This window comes from Sprattus sprattus (assembly GCF_963457725.1).
Source record: "Sprattus sprattus genome assembly, chromosome: 2".
NCBI lineage: Eukaryota > Metazoa > Chordata > Actinopteri > Clupeiformes > Clupeidae > Sprattus > Sprattus sprattus.
In genome coordinates this window covers 39,414,938-39,437,416 of record NC_137921.1, presented here as the reverse complement: position 1 = coordinate 39,437,416, position 22,479 = coordinate 39,414,938, and the positions used below count along the sequence as shown (strand labels likewise).

Here is a 22,479-nt window from a genome sequence, read left to right as displayed (position 1 = left end):
CATGTCCTATGCACCAACCACACCAAGTTAATGTCCTGTATGTGTGAATATTCTTGGTTATTAAAAACAACATGGTCAAACATGCCAGAATGAATCCCCCAGACGTTGCAGTTAGTAAAAGTGCTCACAGATCCATGTTTGTTTCAACAGACGCCTAGCAGTAATTGCTTTTGTCCACGTCCATCTTTTTGCGAATTTTCACATCCTCCCTCTGCTGTCTCACGTGGGGAATCAGTAAACAGCCAATCAAGGGAGGTAGGGGGACTGGACAGAGAGGCAGTTTTGTCCTGTTTGCCCTGACATTCTATGCCTATGGCTCCAGTTTGACGGTAAAACTGCTTTGGTTGGAGCTGGGTTGTAGCCAGACCAAAGCTACACTGCATCAGAAATATGTGGCGCTAGGACAAACCAATCAGAAGCTTAAAGCATTAGTCTTAAACATTTTGAATCCTGTGCGGCACTCACACATTATTCTTACTTATAGTATCAGAGTACATACTTATATTAAAGCAGGGTTTCCCTGTCCTCTGAATGACAGGATTGCTTTAAAGTTCTACTTATAAGATGGTGGATGTACTGATCACTTGAGGCGTACTTGATTCATGTGAAAGATGTTGACAGGTCTTAAACATGGGTGCCAACTGGTATGGGCTTTTTGAGTGGCATTTAGTATGTTGTATAAAACAAGTTGTGTGCTTTCAGAGATGAATGGGGTTTATTATTCTTGGCTTGAGTGCTTATTATTCCACTACAGGTGGAGAGGTGTCATGGCGATGGGGATGACACTGTGCCCAATAGAACTCATCTACTGTGTCATCTACTAATTTTATCCCATAGCTGATGTATTTGTCAAACCAAATATGCATGTGCACACAGACTCAAGGTACATGTTTAACCAAAAATGCTGAAGACACGAGTGACCTCTTTGGCCTATTTGTTGACACTCTTTAAGCACCCTTGATGACATAGCTAGATCTATATTTAAAGATTGCACTGTTCATCAACTAAGAACGATGTGCCTGTTTCTATTTGTAAACTCAATTCAGGGGCGAGGGGGATGAAGTTCTTTGCCAGATGATTGGCGGACCTATTAAGCAGTGCCTAAGCAATTATGAATACATTCCTTGACCCGCTCTGTTCTCACAGTACATGGCAGAACATAGTGCGCCTCAGATGACGCATGACCTTTGAAAATGAATGAACGTAAATCTACATGTGTGTGTGTGTATGTGTATGAATGGCAACATATCTGAAGGAAGGGGAGGGTCTTAGATAGGAGGAACCAAGTACATACTTGGTTTAGTTTATTTTCTGTTCAACCTTTTTTGCAGATTAAGGGGGAGAAGGGTAGGAGGAGGAGGAGCAACAGTGGGACTTAAATGACAGCCTTGACAAGGTGTGGGGTAGTGAGAGAAGAACAGCCGAGGGTGGACAAGTATTGGGGCGCAGCAGGATACCAGGTGAAGATGAGGCTTTGGAAAGTGTGTGCCCTGATTCTTCTGGCCATATCTGTGGTAAGTAGCACACACACAAACACACACACACACACACACACACACACAGGCACACACACACACACACACACAAACACACACACACACACACACACACACTCAGTGAAAAAGAGAGACTTAAATAACATATTTAATTGACCAGAAGAGCTAAAAATGAATTATTAAATACACCTAAAACCACATGAGATTAAGGATCCTAAATAAAAGAAACACCATTATGTCAAAATAAAATATACTCTATCATTCAACATCTCAAAACCAAAGAAAGAAATCACCAGCTACATCCAGGCCTTATAGTTCATTTCAATTGACTTAATTACTTCTTAATGTATTACAGGGGTATCCTTTATCTCTCCATCTTTAATTGTGTCTTCTTCAGGAGCATTACAGCAGTATATTTCAGATAGAATATGCATAAATATATTTAAAGGGAAACTAGTTTTGATCACCATCAACTACATTGCCAAGCACCAAGCTCTCCTGGTGTTGATTTTTGCATGCTTTTTATGTATCTCACTGGTTTTAGTATTTATTCACTTTAAGTAAATGTATTAACTTATTTTTTTAAATAGTAAATTAGTAAAAATAGAACATTAAGGAAATTAATTCAATACATAAATAAAGCTACTTTAAGTTAATAAGGCTGCCTTTCTAGCCAATCCCTGAATCACAAAGGTACTTTTTGTCAGTGGTAGTTTTGTCAAAAATCTTTAATGAGAGTTTTAGTGATACAAATGGATGCCAGGCACAGATGTTGGGAATATATGCAGTAAAAGAGCTATAAAACACTGGACTCGTTCCAACACATCTCCCCCTGGGGCAGCACCTTAGCAGGCAACAAGTTCGTTTTCAAATGTGTGTAAATGTTTAAATTGATTGAGTTGAATTATAAATGAATTGTACATGTAATGTCATTTTGGTGATCTTTTCTGAAATACAAATGCTCAAAATGCTACAGACTACAAAGGCAGTGTAATCTAGTAATCTAATCTATTCTATTCTTGATGTGAAATTACATTCAAATTCACCCCTGTACATAGATGACTTACACATCAATCATTTGACTGGAGTATTTGATCTAACTTACAACAGCTACTGGGATCATTACTCACTAATAAATCATATATTTTTTTGCCTTGAGGCTGAGGTTGGGTTTAACCAAAGTATGTCACCCTAAGCAGCACGACAAGAATTCTCTCTCCCCCATTTTGCAAATTCCAGCTCTTAGTCTTATTGTATCTATGTTGACAAACCCTCAGCAGGTTTGGCAGAATACTAGCAAAATACAGACCATCTAATCCTTATTATGAGCAAACAGCTTTGGACCTACATATGACCTTTTGATGTGGATAAGAGCATAGAGATCATTGCAAACATCACAATGAAAAGACTCAGATGGGCCATATGACATGTTCAAAGCCAACAGTTATAGTTAATTATTAACGGCTCTGTTTTCTTGTCTCCATTCTGATGGGCAATACAGTTGTGGATGGCTAAAACCGGCATTGTCATCAGGGTCCCAGATAAACCAAATGTAATGGAAATGAAACATGTAATGAAATGACCACCCCCCAAAAAAGATGATGACGTCATCAAGGGAATGGCTGCAAATCAGCTCGTTAGCTGGATGTGGAGGGCTGTTTACTGCATCAGGCTCTGAAACAATGACACAGGAGCTGCATTACTTTGTCAGAGAATGGAAGTCGCTGCCTGTAGGCTTGTAATAGTAAAACCTCCCTTGGGGGTTGCTGTAATGAGAAGAGACTGAATGACAGCAAAACAGCATAGGAGCATCCATAGGAGTGTCTTTGTGATTTGCGCGTATCAATCAAGTGATAAATTGAATTTTGTTTGTAATGTGCAATTAGCTGAATTGTATATACCGGTAAGGTGCACTGGAATAGAATCACAGACAATCCCTTTAAGACAGGTATAGAGTGCAGTATTACATCGGCCTGAGGAGTGAGGTGGTCAGGAGCAGGGGAGTGAGACCGACACTCAGTCAGAGTGGTGAAATGTACATGGACACTTGAGAGCCCACATGCCTGTTTTTTTTTTTACAATCTCAGAACAACTAGCTGGGAAGATCAAGGCCAGAAGAAATGACATTCAGGGACTGGAAAGACAAGTTTGGGTATAAACACAGGGCTTCACAGTGAAAGGTTGACAAGGAAGCATTGTTGAAACGCCAAGCCCTTAAGGGAATAGTAGCCAAAAAAATGAATGAAGGTCACACATGTTAAAATTACTGCCATTAAATAGAAAATATAATCTAGATTGAAGTTGGTAGAATCCAGATGTAAAAGCAATTTTAGACAGTTATTCCAAAGTCGCATGTATTTTTCACATTCAGCAAAAATTCAGGTATAGGTAGTATGCTTTACTTCCTGTGGATGCCCTGTTCATATGACATCACAGTATAATATGTATCAGCAGGCCTACATTTCAAGGCTTTTCTGATAGGTAACGACATTACTCTCTTTGCATGTTATAAAGAGGGAAAATCATTATAGATGGGGAAGAGAAACTGAACTGAAATAACTTAACATGGCTTCTGTCCTTAAAGGTCTGCACAAGTTCAGCTCAGGCAAACAGCCACAGACGACACAAGCGAGAATGGATCCTACCACCCTCAAAACTGGAGGAAAACGTGGACTATACCGAACGAGAGTTCATTGCCAAGGTGGGTTTCAGTGTGTGAGGTATGAATAAAATAACTAAGCTAAGGCATGTTGTGTAATTAGTATATCAACACTGAGTTCTCATTTTTATATATATTTATTTTCCTTGCATGTGTCTCTAATCAGTCTGAACATGCCTGGCATCACGCCCCAAGGCACTGGGCTTCTTACTTCCCAGGTTTATGCAAATATGAAATACAGGTTCATCAAGTTTCTGTGGTTACTATGACTGCAAAACAGAATTCCGATGAGACATTTGAAGTAATGAAGCCTGTGCACCCATTCAAACTGAAAATCTGTCTCCTTTCCAGTCCTGCCAGTCTTTAAAATGTCAGTGGTTTCTATCAGGCAGTAATCACTGAAAGGTCTCATCCTCAATACTCGTAAAAGTTTCTTGATATTTGAGCTCAACTACCAAGCAAATGCACCCCTCCCTACCATGCAAAAGGGCACAACCTTGCATAGCAACAAGATCACATAAGAGCACCAGTGCAGAACTTTGTTGTTGATTGTTTGTATGGTTTGGCCAGTACCACTTTTTCTGTTTTCCATTAACGTATCCAGGACTAACACTTTATGCGGTCCTGCCACTTAAAACACACATACACTGGACAGACAGCTCGAGTAACATGAGGAGAATTTTGCTGAAACCAACGTAAAGTGCAATGAATTGTAATCAAGGACTTTCCCACTGTTTTTTTTTCTTTTTTTTAGATTCGCTCAGACAATGATGAGAAGAGACCAGTGAAATACAGCCTGATTGGACCAGGAGCAAACCAGCCACCCGTCAACACCTTCATCATCAATCCCGACACTGGCTCTGTGAAGGTCACCAGAATTTTGGATCGAGAGGAAATCCATCAGTATAATGTAAGTTTCTCCGGCCTTAAAAACAACACTGTAAATAGAATCTGCTGAATCTACAGCTGGTCTACAGAGGTGCTGGTTTCACATGCGTGGGTTTTCACACAACATGCCCTTTTAACTCCACATTAGCATGTCACGTCAGGTGGTAGGCTACTCTGCATAACTATACTGTGCATGTATTTACAAAGGTCCCCACCCACTTTCATCTGCATGTTAGCTCTTGACTGTCCCCTTGAGGCCCATATTGGAGTGATGTGAGTGATTTAATGTTAAACAGAGACCATGCAAATTTGAGCGGACAGGTCAACCCTTACAACTTACATTACTAAAGTTATTTGTGTCATTTGTGTGAGTTTTACATTTACACAAGGCGACATCAGACACCAACAAACATCTACTACAAATAAAATAATTAAATAGAAAATATGAATACATTACTCACCAAAGAAAACTCAAAAAATGGGTTTTGTGTTTCCTCAAACAGCTCACTGGAATTGCCAAGTACACTGACGGTTCTGAGGCAGAGGAAGCCATTGATATGAAAATAATTGTCATTGATCAAAATGACAATGCTCCAGAGTTTAAGATCCACAGGGGCAGTGTCAGAGAATGCAGCACAGTCGGTATGGAAACTGTCTGGTTTGTGTGTAAAAGTATCTCCTCCAGTGTTAACCACAGTTTAAGTAAAATTGTAATGTAAAATTGTCACTCTAAAATGACAATTCCACAACAAATTCCACAACTAACATTCTGTCTGTTAGTAGACACTATTTGCTGATTTTTTTTCTTCTCATTTGACTCGTCTGTGTTTCACCAGGGACCGTTATAATGGATGTGTCTGCCCATGACGAGGACAAGAGTGGCACAATTAATTCAAAGCTTGCCTACAGCATCGTCAAGCAAGAGCCTGCAGGTTCTGGAATGCTGTTCTCCATCGACAGGGACACAGGGCAGCTGTTTGTGAAAGAGCCAACTCTGGACCGCGAGGTGAGGCTGGCTGGGTGCTGAGTGAGGTTCTGTACTTCCTCAAAATAGGATTGCTGTCATATCTATTGCAAACCATATTAGAGTTTACCGTCAAGAGGATTTGAATGCAGTTCAGTGATTCTGTGCATCTGAGTTCAGAAAAATGAAGATAAAAAAATATCATGTAAACAGTTAGCATTCTCTCCCTAGAGTAACGACTTCTATGAACTGGTTGTCCAAGGAGTGGATCTGGATGGGGCCCCACATGGAAACACTGCCACTGGCACAGTGCAGATTACTCTACTCGACATCAATGACAATGTCCCTACTCTGGAGAAAGAAGAGGTGTGGTAAAATATAACCCAAAGGCCTATAATAGGGATGTACAGTATCACTAAAATATTTGTACTTTGAACATTTTTAGGAATACTCTGTTAAAGTTGCAGTCTGTGATTGTAATCCAATATGCTTTTTGTCAAATCTGCTCACGATCCTCTGGCTGTCTGGCTGAGTTCTTTGTGTGCGCCCAATATAAACTCTGCTGTTTGTACAGAGTCCGGTTTTGTATACAGGAAAACAGACAAAGTGGCTTGAACCAAGCCATACACAACCAAGCCAGACAAGATTTCAGCCAATCAGCATGTTGCTTCAAGAACAAGGAAGGGAGAGGTGTACTTTGATTGGCTGTTGAGCTCAAACATTTGCCAGAATCACAGACTTGACCTTTAACAGGCGTTAAACGTTTGTGGCTGATATATTTCAAATTAACTTTCAGAATATATCACACAGGTGAGAAATTTCATAGATTCCGTAGCTGATGTATTTTTTGCAGTAAGTTCGTGGCGGTGTCCCATAGCACACCAGGCAGAGATAGTGGTGACATGTCCTAACCAACAAATTAAGAATTCTCAATATTATTATTCTGTGGATAAATGCTCAAAGACATGTCATATTGCCCCTCTCCCCAGTACTTGGGCAGTGTGGATGAAGGAGCTGTGGATGTGGTGGTGATGAGAATCAGAGCTTCCGATGAGGATTTAGTGGACAGTGATAACTGGCTGGCTGTTTTCAACATTGTTGCTGGTAATGAAGAAGGTCTCTTCACGATTCACACAGATCCCAAGACCAATGAAGGTATCCTGAAGCTGGTTAAGGTAGGGCTACAGTGTTATCCCCCAGATCTCTCCTAATAGGCTACAGTACCTCTTTGCTTATAAATATGTCAGACGTAACTTTGACTTCCCATTTTCTTCAAATAACACTTAACCTTCCCTTCTGTGTTAAGCCTCTGGACTACGAGAAAATCAAAAAGCTGGACCTTGGGTTGGAGATTGAGAATGTCGCTCCATTCATCAATGGCACGGCCTTAGCCCTTGGACTGGGATTTGGCCTAGATCTGGACTTGGATTTAGATGCTGGAGCTGGTGTTGGTGCAGGTGGTGGAGTTGGTGCTGGGATCAATATCGGAGTGAATCCGGGTGTTGGAATGGATTTGGATTTGGATCTGGATGCTGATTTGGACCTGGATGCTGATTTGGGTCTGGATGCTGATTTGGATTTGGATGCTGATTTGGGAGGTGGCTTAGGTTTAGGAGTTGGCGGCGGTATAGGCGGCCATCCCAACATTGATTTCTCCCCTGAAGGTAAACCTATCCACTCTGGTACGAAACCAGGGAAACCCAGGCCCAAACCAGCCAAAAAACCTAAACCGGGTAAAAAGCCACCTGGTAAAAGTTATCCTATTTCAATTGCGGTAAACAACATGCCAGATGGACCTAGTTTTGATCCTGGGGTAAAAGATGTGCCACTGTCAGAAAACCCAGAGGAGATTGAACTGCACTCAGTCATAGCTGTGTACCCAGCTGTAGACGGAGATACAGGGGAGGAATTGGAAAATGTCAAGTAAGTAACGGAAAAGTATCATCATGCATCATGACAAACAATTATAACATCCCCCATAATGAAATTTTAAAATGGTCAGACAAATAAACATCTTATAGAGAGGCATTAAACAATGAAACGTTTTCTCTTCTAAATTATACAATGCTCTTACTCTGTGTCAATTGACCAAATGTGTAGGTATGCGAAAGGACATGACCCTGACAACTGGTTAGTTATTGATGAGGACACGGCTGAGATTAGACTCAACAAGATGCCAGATCGAGAGTCTCCCTTCGTAGTGGATGGCACATACATTGCTGAGGTCCTCTGTCTAGCCCAAGGTGACTATAAAGCTATATACTGTATATTCTATATAATGTCAGTTGCTGTTGGGTTCCTAAACCAATTTGTGGTCTGTCTGAAAGGGGATGTATGGTTATAGTCAGTTCAGTTTCAATTTAGTTTGCCAACTGATTTCATGATTAACCCTCAATATTTCACACAGATGGATCAGGCAAGACAGCCACAGGTACCATAGCCATACAAGTACAGGATTCAAATGACCACTGCCCACAACTGACGAGCACATACCAGAACATCTGCGAGGATTCTAAAGTTGTGTACATGTCCGCTTTTGATGAAGATTTCAGTCCCAATGGAGAACCGTTCCACTTCTCCATCATTTCAGAGGAGAGCAGAGGACCATGGGAGATGGAGAAGCTCAATGGTGAGGGCATTCAGAATCTTTTTACAAAATCTCTTATAAAGAAATCCTAACAAAGCATATCTGAGATGGCATTGCTATTCAAAAACAACCATAGCAGACCATGGGGGCTCCCAGAGGGGGACAAAGTCATTGTTGGCCGGTCAACAAGTGTCACATCCTAAAAATTAAGTGCTGAGTGAAGTACCAAGTCAAGACAGAGAAGTCCCGAGCCATGTGACCTCACCTCTGGAGGTTTCTTTTGACTCATTATGCATAGTCAAACCCCTTCTCCCCCCCTCAAACTTAGGCAGATGGGTCCCCCCTGAGCTAGGGATGAGGGCTCAGGCTTTGAATTTCAATTGTTATTGGCACTATATACGTAAATAATAAAAGGTAACTGAATTGAAAATTGAAAGCTTCTTTCTTTGAGTTGACGAAGCTGTGATAAAATGGCCGACCTTTAAGTATGGCTGTGTGTTCCATTGCATTTGGCAGACACAACAGTGGCACTGCGTCCACTAGAGCTCTTGTGGACAGGGATCTACAAGATCACGGTGGACGTGTCTGATGCACAGGGCCTGTCCTGTCCAGACAAGCAGACGCTGGAACTGGAGGTCTGTACCTGCACAGACGGAGCTAGCTGCAGCCTCAGGGGATATCTGGATGGTTCCTCCCCATCTGCCTCCTCTGTCAATTTTGGGGCTCCTGCTATTGGCCTTCTGTTGACAGGGCTGGTCGTCTTGTTGGGTAAGTCAACACACATAGACACATGTAAACACAAACCCACAAAGGGTTAAAATACCCAGCATCCACTGTGTGCCTAGCCTTGCTATTGGGGTGGCAGTGAAGTGTCAGCTGCCTCTTAACTCAAAATGTCTCTGAAACTCAAGATGTGATGGTTAGATAAAACAATGTATGGCAATGTATCAGATTAGCCTATAACAGCACAGCTGTCCAAATAACTGTTTAACATCTCTTTTTGTTCTCTGCTTCTGTGTGTATGTGTGTGCATCTGTATGTGTGTGTGTGTGTGGGGGGGGGGGGGGGGGGGGGGGCATTGTGTGTGTTTAGTGGTCCCTCTCCTGCTGCTATTCTGCCAATGTGGATCTGCAGCTGGCAGCTCTCGTTTCATTGATCTGCCATTCGATGCTAAAGAGTACCTGATTCCATACCACATTGAGGGCAAGGGTGAAGACAAGGTAAAGCACCTCTACAACCCCTGACTGTTCTTTTATATTTTTATACTTTTATATTGCTATATGTTACTTGGTGCTAGGAGGCATAGTAAGAATACTTACTGATATCTTTTTAACAAGATTTTATTATGTGTAATTCCAATACATAATGCTTGTTCTATTTGTTTGTTTGTTTTTAGGAAGTCCCCATACACCTACTGCCTTTAGTTATTTCAGAGGCAGCGCCCGTGGCCCTCCAGTCAGCAGTGGAGCAAACCACTCAAATGTCCAGCAGCAGCTACAGCCTCATGCAGCAGATGAGCAGGTTTGAAGCAACCCAACATGTGGAGTCAGACATGTGGACCATGGCAGAGTATGCAGCAATGGGCCAGAGAAATATGCTAAACACTCACCAAAGAGGCTCAACACACCAGGCCTTCATCCAGCAGAACAACCAGCAGTCCGGCATGTCGGCCCTATATGGAGATATCGCTCTACCTGAAGGGCTCCTGATGGAATACTTCTCCCAGGTGAGAGGCATAGACGGGGAGCGTCTCACAGCAAAGTACACATATGTAGGTTACTGGTAATGAGTTGGGGAAGAGGCAGTGGCCTATGGGATGTCCAAAGTGGCGGTTCTTAGTGGTGTGTCACCTCACATTCTGAGCACACCCACACCACCCCCAAGATGAAACATCTGTAGCCTAAAACAACCAAAGAGGCTACAGGATATATTATTGCCAACTCAACTCGTGCTTCTACTCAGCTCTCTCCCACTTTTACTCCAAAAAGCTACTTTATAGTATGTCTTCATCTTCAATATTTACATTGGCAAAGTAAAGTGAGATAGAGTTGGATTGAACAGTAAGACTTCTACATATTGACATGGTCAGAGGATCCCCCTATTAAGAAATAATCCCCCTATTTATTTGGTCCGGTTAAATTGAACGTGTAGGTTATGTGTGTATATGTCTGTGTGTGTTATAGAAGGCAGCATGCACAGCTATGCAGGTTCCAGAGAAGGACACTTTGCTGGAATATGGCTATGAAGGGAAAGGATCTCCTGCGGGTTCTGTGGGTTGCTGCAGCCTCCTGGGCTCTGACGATGACCTCCAGTTCCTTGACGACCTGGGTAAAAAGTTTACCACCCTTGCCCAGATCTGCAAGCCACCAAAACCGATAGTGGAACAAATGGAAACATCGCTGCAAGCCAACATTAAGCAAGACAGTCCCATGTCTGTCAGCACAGTAAAGGTAAACAAGGATCCTACTCCTCCTTCTGCCCCTTCTGTCCACGCTGAAACCATGGAGACCTGCAGGACATTCAGTAGCTCTGCAACTCTTCCCAGGATGCAACTGTGCGAGACCATGGCCATGCCCACCCAGACTGTGTTGGTGCAACAGCAGCCCATGTACTACATGGTTGAGCCGCATGTTCAGAGCACAGTGCTGCTGGCCGAGAGGCCCCCAGTGGGTCTGGGTCAGGGAGTGATCCTGGTGAACAGGAGCCAGGCAGCCACAAAGAGGGTGCTGCTGCAGGGGGGAGGTCTAGTGCAGGGAGGAGGTCTAGTGCAGGGAGGGCTAGTGCAGGGGGGAGGTCTAATGCAGGGAGGGCTAGTGCAGGGGGGAGGTATAATGCAGGGAGGAGGACTAGTGCAGGGGGGAGGTCTAATGCAAGGAGGAGGTCTAGTGCAGAGGGGAGGGCTGCTGCAAGGTGCTCATGGGCTGGTGATGTCCCAGAGTGAGCACATTCAGGGGGCACAGGGTTTGGTGGTGAGGCAGGGAGGGCACATTCAGGGGGCACAGGGGCTGGTGATGTCCCAGAGTGAGCACATTCAGGGGGCACAGGGTTTGGTGGTGAGGCAGGGAGGGCACATTCAGGGGGCACAGGGTTTGGTGCTGGTGGAGCAACATGTAGGTTCACTACAGACAGGGCTGGACTGGGACAAAAAATCGGCCCGGGCATTTTGAACCAGACCGGCCCACTTAATTCGATAACACACCCTTTGGTCTCTCGAATGTCTACACACCAACCAGGCTTTTAGCTAGCAGGGCGTCTGCCCTATAGTCTACAAAAAAATAAGAAGAAATGGGACGCCCTACTTTTAGGCAGGACGGCCTAAAGACGCCCTATTTTTCTCCCGTTTTACCTGTTAACTTTCGCTGAATGTGATCAAAATTCACCGTTTCAGTCGCTTCAGCGAAGTCTAGAATCATATGCCCTGCCAATTAGAAAATAGCATTGCTGTATTCCCGCTACAACAACGTTACATCATGATTCCAACGAAACATTGATTCATGGGCTCGCAGAAGCTACAGAAGACAGCTGTCTCACCGCACGTCACTGAACCTACTACTTTATGAGTTCAACAAGAGTTTGTGTGTTAAGGTGGTGGTCTTAATTAATCTAAATTCAATACAATACAATATACATCATACACTTTAAAGCTTTGTTCAGAATACGGAGGTTTAAGATCGGTCGATATTTTCCGTCCTTTTTTGGAACCAGAAAATAGCGACTGAAGAACCCCCTGTTCTCGTCTACGAGAGGTACAGACTGTATTGCTCCCTTTCCTAGAAGGGAGTCTATTTCCTCCTGTAGGAAACGCGCTTGATGAGGTGGCACTAACGTTTGTACCACGCCCCTGAACTTCGGGGGGCAAACTGGAGCGTATAACGGGCGATCATAATTCGCTATCTGGACAAATTGGCATATTTTCGGAATACCAGGGTGTGGGAATACTGGGCTTTCGGAACATTGACATGGCACAGCGCACCAATAGGCTAAGGGGATAGCCCACCACTCAAACACACAACATAGAGTGTAGGCTAACGGCTGGCTGTTTCAGAGTAGAGTAGGCTGAGGGCTAGCAACAGCTACAGACTTGTCTTGTATTTACAATGCAAACGAACTTGGTCATAGAACATAGGTCCTAAGTCAAACATATTTTAGAGACATTTTAATTCATGATCAGTAAGCTTACCGTAGGTCGTTGTATCGTATCTCCCTGGCTGTCGCCACCAGTATCACTTTCATCCACGGTACCTGATGATGGCCCTGCCGTGGCAAACATTTCCGATATTTTGGCACATTTGGCAGTGTAGGCTTGAAAAGCAAGCCTCTTCTTATCTCGCAGTTTCTCCGCACCCTCTTTTCGCTTTCTCTCCATTTTGGACTGGAGGATTCTAACGAAACGTGCGTTTCTGTGCACCGCCCAAGCCAAAGGTAGAAGATGTTTGTTGATATGATTGGACGAGCCCCTTGTCACTAAAGAAGACAGCCAATGGGCCGCAGACTAGCATGCGCTTGTCAAGCATGTCAAGGCCATGGGCCACTCTGAGTTTGTTTCCCGTCCTAATGCATTATGTAGGCAGGTCCAAACCAAAAGGGGTTGGTGTTGGGTCAGCCCAGGGGATGTGATTGGGCCAGCCCAGTGTCAATAGGGCCGCTCATGAACTACTTTCGTGGGCCAGCCGGTCAGACCATTATATGTGAAAAAAAAAATATATATATTTTTTTTTAATTAAAAAAAAAAAATTATAAATTCGGGACTCTCGGCCCATATTGCACCTCGGCCCACCGGGAAAACGCCCGGTATGCCAGATTGCCAGTCCAGCCCTGACTACAGAGAAGTGGAGTCCTGGGATCCCATAGTGATGAAATGGTGATGGGTGAGGAAATCATTGGCTGTCCTTCCAGTCCAACAATCCACACTTTACCCAGAGGTAGTCTCCTACGTGGCAGTAGAGTCTTAGGCTTTAGCCTTGGGTGTGATCCCGCAGCACAGAGCCTCAGGGTGAAAACAAAGAGCCAAATAAATGAGCAGAGTAACAGTTAATGCTAAAGAGATTCTTGCTATGCTAAGTTAATGTTTATGACTTTTGCATATCGTATGCGGTTACTGACATGATTTTATACTGTTATCTAGTAAAATACCTGTTAACATACAGCAATAGCAGCAAAATAACACGATTGTACCTTGATTATTTATTTAACGTAGTGGTAAGATAAAGCTGGTAGTTTAGCAATGTCAAGCTAACCTGAAGATTTGCCTTTTTTATTGAGTGGTTATTGCCTGGCATGCAAACTTAATGCCTAGTCTTGGGTTACTCAATATGTTTTTTTCCTTTACTGCAATCAATAGAGCATAAAACTCTGCATTGACCAGTTTAACAACTCCATTTGTTTTTCATGTTTCATATTTCCATTTTGTACACGTTTACAATTAAATAAAAGATTAAAAGATATAACATTGTGTCTTTATTGGTTTGGCTTAATGGTATTAACTTTGCAAATAATCCCTGGTAGATAACTTGTCATCCGCAGAATTGTAAGATAGTGTGAAGGGTATTACAGACAGTAGGCCCAATAAGTACACCAACCTTTCCAATTAACAAATGTTGTTGCTTATACTTATTACTAGTAACGACATCTGTAGAGGCATTTATTACCAGTAGCTATTTCTTTATCAAAATGGCACAGCCTAGACATTGAGAGACAACCCATTGCGTGAGTACTTTTACTTTTACTACTTAAAGTACATTTAAAAGTAAGTACTTTTTACTTTATCTAAAGTAGCCTAGGATTGTTGATGTAGTGCTTTTACTTTTATTTTCCTGGGTACTTGTACTTTTACTTTAGTACTAAACTTCAGTACTTCCTCCACCACTGGACATGTAATAATATAAGGTGCATTTGTTCTTTATGTATGTCCCTGTCCTGTAAAGGTGATTGTGATTGATTGTTTAATGTATTCAAAATGCTACACTTACTTTATCTAAACAAGGATAAATCAGTGCTGTATCCTTAGTTCAGACAGCGATTCGCGGTGTACTGTTTTGTTATCTGGTAAAATTCTGTACAATCTGTACTGAGGATATATATACAGTATATTGTGACCCTCCCTGTTTGTACTCAACCACAGTAGTGTGTCTGTTAGCGTACCTGCAGAACAAACTCCCAGGAGCTGCTGAGCACAAGGTTAATGAGGATAGTGGCCTCTTAGTCCCATCATACACAAACTAATCAAATGTAGCGTCATGAACACCTTTTTCAGCCTGGTGAACACACTTTCAACCACAGAGAAGCTTTGATGAAACACCTGCTGAGAAGAGGTAATGTGAGGATCTTCAAAAGAAAGCCAGCTGTTTCTGCCTGAGAGATAGAAAACTGAGATGAGTATATGTCTGGGGGGAAGAGATGCAAAGTCTGACTTTTGTGCATAGAGAAAAAGGAGGTGACAGCAAATGAGTCGGTTTTGTATCTCCCAAGGGTATATTTTTCTTTTTGTCAGAATGTACTCTACTGAGAAAATATTGCAAAAAAGATTACTGGTGCACACTGTAATTGTGGCTGTTATGCATTCATTAGCAAAACCTTAGTCCTGAATTTGCGAACCAGAACTGGCCACAGACTCAGGCTGTTTACAAGCTGCAGAATTCTTCACATTCCCCAAGATCTCTGGGAAATGCAAGACATGTGACCTGACAGAGGTATGGCCTCGTAAGGAGCACCCCCAACTGGCCAAATGGTGGTAGTGTTGGTGTGTCCAACACTTCACAGACAAGTTTTAACAGCAAATTACACATTACTATGATCACAAACCCCTACACAAACAGACATAGATGCAGCAACACAAACATACTAATCCATCAACAAAACTATGTATTTACTGGGCCTGTCTTGCGTGTTCCCTTCATACATGGCTGCACTCTTCTACAGACACACCCATTTGGGCCTACACCTGCAGGGCCTAAACCCACTCAAATATCATATATAACCTGTTTGACATTTGTGCACTTTCACTTTTCTTCAAATTCTCATTACACAGTTTAATCATCCTTTTAGAAGTCAGGTCACTGTTATTTGATTTTCACAGTCATACACAATATAGCTGTACAAGCTTGTGTTAACTACAAATGCCACACATTAAATATCCAAGTCAATAATTTTGTTGTTTACACAGCACCACAGAAAAGGACAAAAGAACCGAGTGAAGTGAAGAATAAAGGAACGAAGGGGGAGAGCTGTGGCAAACCTACCTATGTGAGGGACCGTAGGCTGACTATTTAGGGGGAAGGCTGGGGGGCTTGTTTTGAGGCCCATGGCAATTGGCTGGTCTTGCTGTGAAAAGAGGTAAGAAGTAACTTGGGGAGAGGAGGCATAAAGAGGGAAGGAGAGGAGAGACTGAAGTGGAAGTGGAGGTGTTGGAAGAAAGTGAAAAGGGGGACATGAAAAGAGCAGAGAGGGAAGAGGAGAAAGGGGAGGAGGGTAGAGGCGCTCAGTGCTAAGCGGGCCAAAGTCTAGCTGCATTACTGATGTGATCTCTGCCAGTCAGTCTTACAGTCCCCAGTCTTACAGAGCACATGCTGTTCTTGTGTCCTTTGTCCTCCCTCTGCTGCTGCTGCTAGGTACAGCGCTCAGGCATGTTACTCAACCTAGACACAAAAACACACACACCCTCATGTAATCCCCCCACCACACAGACACACACACACACACACACACACACACACACACACACACACACACACACACACACACACACCCCAAAAAAAGTCACAAGTATTGTTTTACATGCTCTCTCTCTCTCTCACACACACATATACACAAACATGTATACTCCCAAAACAGACTCAGAACCAGATAGACAACCCAGTTATCAGCAGCACAGTTAGCAGCAGCAGAACAAGATAGTGAGATCTATATGAAAAGACAAGGGTGGGGGGGGGGGGGGGGGGGGGGGGGGGGTGGGTAGAGGAATGGCCGGTGAGACGGCGACAGGTAAAGGGAGATGAGGAGTGGGAGGGGGCCAAGGGGTGTGTGAGAGCTGTTGTAAAGGGTGTGTCTTTGGCTGCTTGTATAGAAACACCCACCACACACACATACACACACACACACAAGAGGACAGAAACAACAAGTGAAAGCCAGAGAGAGAGCTAGACAGCAGACAGAGCAAGAGAGAGGGATAGACTGCTGCCCAGTGCTCTGCCTCAGGCTGCCATGGCTCCATGCGGGCCAGCTGGGATTGGTTGTCTCCTGCTTCTAATCGTGTGTTTCACTGTGGTGAGTAGTCCCCCTCCATAACTGTGTGTATGTGGCAGTTAGAGAGAGAAGGAGTGAATGCATATGTTTGTGCGTTGGTAATTTATGACCCGAAACCTAACTGCACTGCTATTGCAGACCAGACTATACTGAGCAAGCATATTTTATTTGCTTTCATAAATTTGGGGAAATCCCTATGCCATGTGTAATCAAAGTAGTAGCGTGTTTTTCCGATATGGTCCACTATCTACAAATGGACATCAAGTCTGGCCATCTGATTTCTGGCTTTGGCAACATGTGGGATATCCATGCACCAAAATTAGACGTTGAACAAGAAGGTATGCTGCAACCTGCAAAGGACTTGCTATGTAAACCCAGGGACCGTAAAAGAATCTGCTGTAAGGCATTCATTTCTATGAACACAAACCGCTTGTGGAATGCAAAAAGGGCACATTCTACCAGACCATTATTGTTTTTCTGCTATTTTGATATAGACAAAACAGTATGACAGTTTTTTTGTCAAATCAAATTATGTGATCTAGGTTGTTAAATATATCCTTCACACCACAGCAAAATATATGAGTTATACCTATAGACTACAAGAATAGCATATATGTTTAATATCTATGATGAGACTGTGAAAAATAGTAGGCATGTGCTTAATGTAGCTAAGGTGTGTGCATGTGTGTAGGTAGCTGTGAAAGAGGGAGAATGTGGGAGTTTGTCGTGCGCGTGAGAGTTTACATTGGCACAAAATGCCTCAACTGTCTTTCTGGTCTGCCTGGAAGATCTCTGAGGACTGTATTTGCCTGCAGGCTGGAGTCATATCCCAACATGCAGAGTCACTGGAGACAGAGAGCAGGGGGCTACTACTCTCAAAAAACGTTTAAAAAGTGCTTAACCACTCAAGAGGTTAATGGTGTTACACAACACCGCAAATCACACATGTCTTTGGGGGAAGATCATTTCTTGTCTCTATGAATAATGTTTCATGTTACAATCAGCTTAATTAGTGAGAGATGGGCTAAAGGGTGGTCTTTAATTATTCAATTAAAATGTGGGCAACCCAAGCACATGTCTTTCATTTCCTAAATGTCAAGAGGGTAAAACTATGTGAATATTTTTTGTTGTCTCACATTTGAGGGACTTTGTTTGTTACATTGGGCTTCCTTTAGGCATGCTTTCGAGCACCTTGAAGCATAAACGTAAGGTTACAACAGTGCTTCTTCATCGTGCTTCTTCATCTGCAAAACTCCCCACACGGACAAATTGTTCTAACGCAACCCCCCACCCAACCCCCCTCTCTGCACCCGTCTCCCAGAAGATTCATGACTTGCAAACAAACAGGCTCTGTTTTGTTGGCTGGCAAGCATTTGCATTGAAGTATCTTTTCCTTGTTATCCTTTCGTTTCTACCTCACTTTTTACCTTCACTAGTAAACTACCAGGCCTATAAAAGAAAGATCTTGCATTAACAAGGAATGAACTAGAGGTCAAATCAACTCAATATTACTTGGTTAGTTAATGATCACTGACTGAAAAATGACTAACCACTTTTCTCTGACACATACACACACAGTCATTATCATTGCTTGTGGTTTCCAAAATGACTGGCAGGCAGTGCGATGTAGCCTGGTGACACCAGCCTACGTATTTCCGCCTGAATTGATTTCAGGCTGAAAGACGGAATAAAATGGAGTCACAGGCTGGTAATGGCCAGGCTAAGTGCGATGTGCTCTTCTCCCAAAATGTTGATGATTTAATGAATTAGAAGACATTTTATAAGAGAGCTTGTCTTGAGTTCTGTCCAAGAGATGGGTGTGACATAACGTGTGCAAAAAGACAGATGTAGCATACGGTAAAGTCATACTTTCAAGTCCCTATGAATCCAAGTAGGTGTGCCATCACAGGTGTGCCGGCGCAGACAAATATCTTCTAAGGAAGATAAAGTGGGGAGGCAAATACATTTAGCTTGTGCTTATGACTGAGGTGTGAACTTATATTCATGGCATGCAGATGCACTCACAGTATCGACTGGCGCAGTGGTATATGGATGGTGAAGTTGAATGCTGATGTCATGAGAATCAGACACCTGTACCCTGGTCAAACAAACCATGTGATCAGCAGAAATATTTCATGTCATGTTTTATCTAAAAATCTTTAAAGCTTGTCACTACTTTTATTACTCTCCCCTCTGTAGTCAGTACTGCTAGGCCTAGTCTTGGAAAATTTGGTAATTTTCCCACGGATAATTACTGTGACAGGATTACTACAGACAGTTTGGTTCCTTCAAACACCACACCTTAGCTACAGGGTCTTTCCACAGTTTCAGGGACCAGTTGTTGTTGACTGAGTGACTATGTGAGTGTTATATGCGTCAGAGATCCTTAAGTAAACTTGTTTTCTGTCTGTCTGTGCGACATTTATTCTTTGGAGAAACCAGATGTAGTCTCACTAATGTTTTGAGACTGAAGGGTTATGTGGTTGTCTTCACTTGTCATTGTACAGTTGGTTACATGTTCTCAGTTGGTCATGGCCTTTATAGCACAGTTTTAAACAAGTATGTGCATAACTTTTAGTAGTCGGTATTCATAAAATGTGACTATATGCATGGGATTTGTTTATGGCTATTTGATGAGCACAGAGCTCATGGATCCGACTCACTTTTCTCATCACCACTGTTTGAGATTAGATGGGGGCTAACAGGAATTAGCCTTTTTTTTTAGATGGCAGAGGTTGCTATGACTGCAGCTTCAGCAGGTGTAGTCTAACAGCACAGTGATGTGATATGTGGGAGGCCTGTGCAGTATGTGTGAGCACACTGCTGCCTGTGGCTCATGTCAGATGTTATTGTATGGTCCAGATGCATTGAGCAGAAGTTCCAGACATCAAGAGGGCTTGGTATTACTGATGATGAGTCCACCCTTATGTTGCATCATGTGTCTCCGACAGCCTGTGAATCTTTCCCTGGGTTAAAAATGTCACCATAATCATTTAACACAGAGCAGTGCTCTAAAATCGCTGCTGCATGGGAGCAGGAGTTGGGCGTACAATTTGAGGAAGATTTCTGGGAGAGAGCCATCAACAGAATACGTAAATCGTCATCATGTGCCCGTTTGGGCCTGATTAAATTTAAAATTCAAGGCTATCCAAAATATACCCAGACACTGAGGACATTTGTGTTAAGTGTGGAGGCACACCCTGCCACTTGACTCATGTGTATACGTCATGCCCCAAACTTGAGCATTACTGGATCTCCATCTTTAAAATTCTCTCAGAAATTTAAGGAATCACTTTGGAACCATGCCCTCTTGTAGCCATATTTGGTGTTTCACCCACCCCACACGTTCTAAACAAGACCCATGCAAATGTTGTGGCATTCACCACCCTACTGGCTAGGCGTAGAATTCTATTTAACTGGAAATCACCACAGCCCCCTCTTGTATCTGTCTGGTTGAAAGACTTCATGTTTTTCTTAAAATAAGAGAAAATCAAATTCACTCTACGTGGGGACACAAGTAGATTTTTCAAGCACTGGCAACCATTTATACAATACTTCACTGACTTACAAACACTCCCATGATTTGGTATCCTATACTCCTTCTACACTGCCCTAGTATTTATAGGACATATATCTATTCCTTTCAATAATCTGTTATGCAGCTAACCACCAATGCTCTGTCCACCATGTTTTTTATTATTGTTATTCATTATTATTATTATTGTATTTGTATTTTTATTTTTTGTGTGTGTTTGTTTTAGGTTCATCTTTACTGTGCTTATGATTCGTGTGTCTGAGTTGTATTTGTATGCCTGTTTTGTTAAGGGAGGTGGATTGGGAGGGTGTGTGGGAGGGGGTGGGGTGGTGGGAGTTTGTGCTCTTTGACTCTTGAATTCATATTTGTACTGTACAATTTTACATCTGTGCGTTAAAAAGCAATAAAAAAACCTTGTTTTTAAAAAAAAAATTCACCATAAACTGTAAGACACACACACCACCATACACATCATCACATGGCTGTAAATATACAACAATTCCCTCGGACTTACCAAAGCAGAGTCAAACTCAAACACTTTATTTTAATTTAATCAAATCAGACTTATAGTACAGATACCGGGCTACACGTTTTTTTAACATGTGTGCAACATGCATATAAAACTCATGCACTTGGTACTGTTGGGAATGGAAAAGGAACTCACAAACAATATTCACAAACCCTAGAACAAGACAATCTAAATCATCATTCCAGACATGCACGCACACCTGGAAGAGGAGTGTCCATGCTAGCTGTAATGAAAACAGGCAACTACCCTGCCCTTTGTAGATCTCATTGCCCTTGTCTTACAAAAATAACAAAACCTTGGCGTGCTACAGACATGCATTCTTATATCCTCCATTAAAAATCCAATGTTGTTTGAAACTTATGCAAGACTAATCTTGGACCTAATTTGTCTAAGAACTATTGCATAAATGATGACAGACATTAAAAATGACGAGCACATCTGTTTCTCTTCTTAAGTTTTTCAAGGCAGAAGCAACAGCGAGGAAGAATGGTCTACTCAGGAGGCAGAAAAGAGAATGGATCATCCCTCCAGCCAAATTGATGGAGAACGTTGACTACACCAAGAGAGACTTTATTGCCAAAGTAAGAGAACCTCAACTCTGAGATACAGAGTGTTCTACTGCTCTCTCTCTGTCTGTATGTGGGTATCATATCTGTAGTGTGTCTGCTTGAAGAAGACCAATTGTGTCCCTGTCCAGTGTGCTTCAGGGCTTAAAATACTGATGAAAGGCATATTCAGGAATGGATGTAAGGATGTATGAATTATTTAGACTATTCTAATCAGATTATTTTCTTTTTTTGGTTGAAATGTATCCACTGAAATATATGGCAACCAACTGTTTGTAAACTCCATGTCTGTGTACAAAGCATTAACTCAAGTTGCCAAAATCTTTGTGATAGGTTGGAATAACTCGGATAAGACAACAATCATCACTGTTGATGAAATTACACATTAGCAAAACTAAGAGCAATTATTCTGTTCCAGGTTCGCTCTGACTTAGGCACTCAATCTGTGAAGTACTCTTTGTCTGGAAAAGGTGCAGACCAACCACCAGTAAACCTTTTCATTGTGGACCCAGATACAGGATTTGTTAAAATAACAGGAATTCTGGACAGAGAGGTTTATCATACGTACAATGTAAGTTTTTATGTTTTAGGTCAACCCAGTAAACTCAAATACTAATATAAAAAATGGAAGTGGAAGGTTAAATGTTTTTTTTCCGCAGCTAACGGCACGCGCAAGGTTCACTGATGGCAGCTTGGCAGAAAATCCGATTGACTTATGTGTAATGGTGCTTGACCAGAATGACAACGCACCTGTATTCCAGCCCCTGTCAGCATCAGTCAGAGAATGCAGCCAAGTTGGTAAGAAGGACTTGTTGCTCCTAAATCTTGATTCTAAGTTCTCTAAAATACTGAAGGCTCACCTATGATGGTGTGCCTTCATGATGCACTCACCACATGACTGAATGCACCAGGTACCGTTGTTGCAACGATGACTGCCGCCGACGCTGATGAGGAGGGAGATATAAATTCAAAGATTGCCTACAGCATCTTGAGCCAAGAACCTGCAGGGTCGGA

General features: G+C 42.5%; 1 protein-coding gene across 1 annotated transcript; it reads left to right on the top strand.

The window, feature by feature from the left end:
- Nucleotides 1-3,178: 3,178 nt before the first annotated feature.
- Nucleotides 3,179-21,956, top strand: LOC308382435 (desmoglein-2.1-like; the record flags this gene model as incomplete). The annotated part of the gene is made up of 15 exons (XM_080860162.1): nt 3,179-3,226; nt 4,081-4,197; nt 4,910-5,065; nt 5,547-5,685; nt 5,880-6,049; nt 6,239-6,373; nt 6,997-7,182; nt 7,314-7,930; nt 8,108-8,250; nt 8,415-8,636; nt 9,111-9,362; nt 9,729-9,814; nt 9,991-10,320; nt 10,778-11,704; nt 21,936-21,956. 15 exons carry the CDS (start codon nt 3,179-3,181, stop codon nt 21,954-21,956), a joined length of 3,549 nt encoding a protein of 1,182 aa, XP_080716288.1.
- Nucleotides 21,957-22,479: the final 523 nt, after the last annotated feature.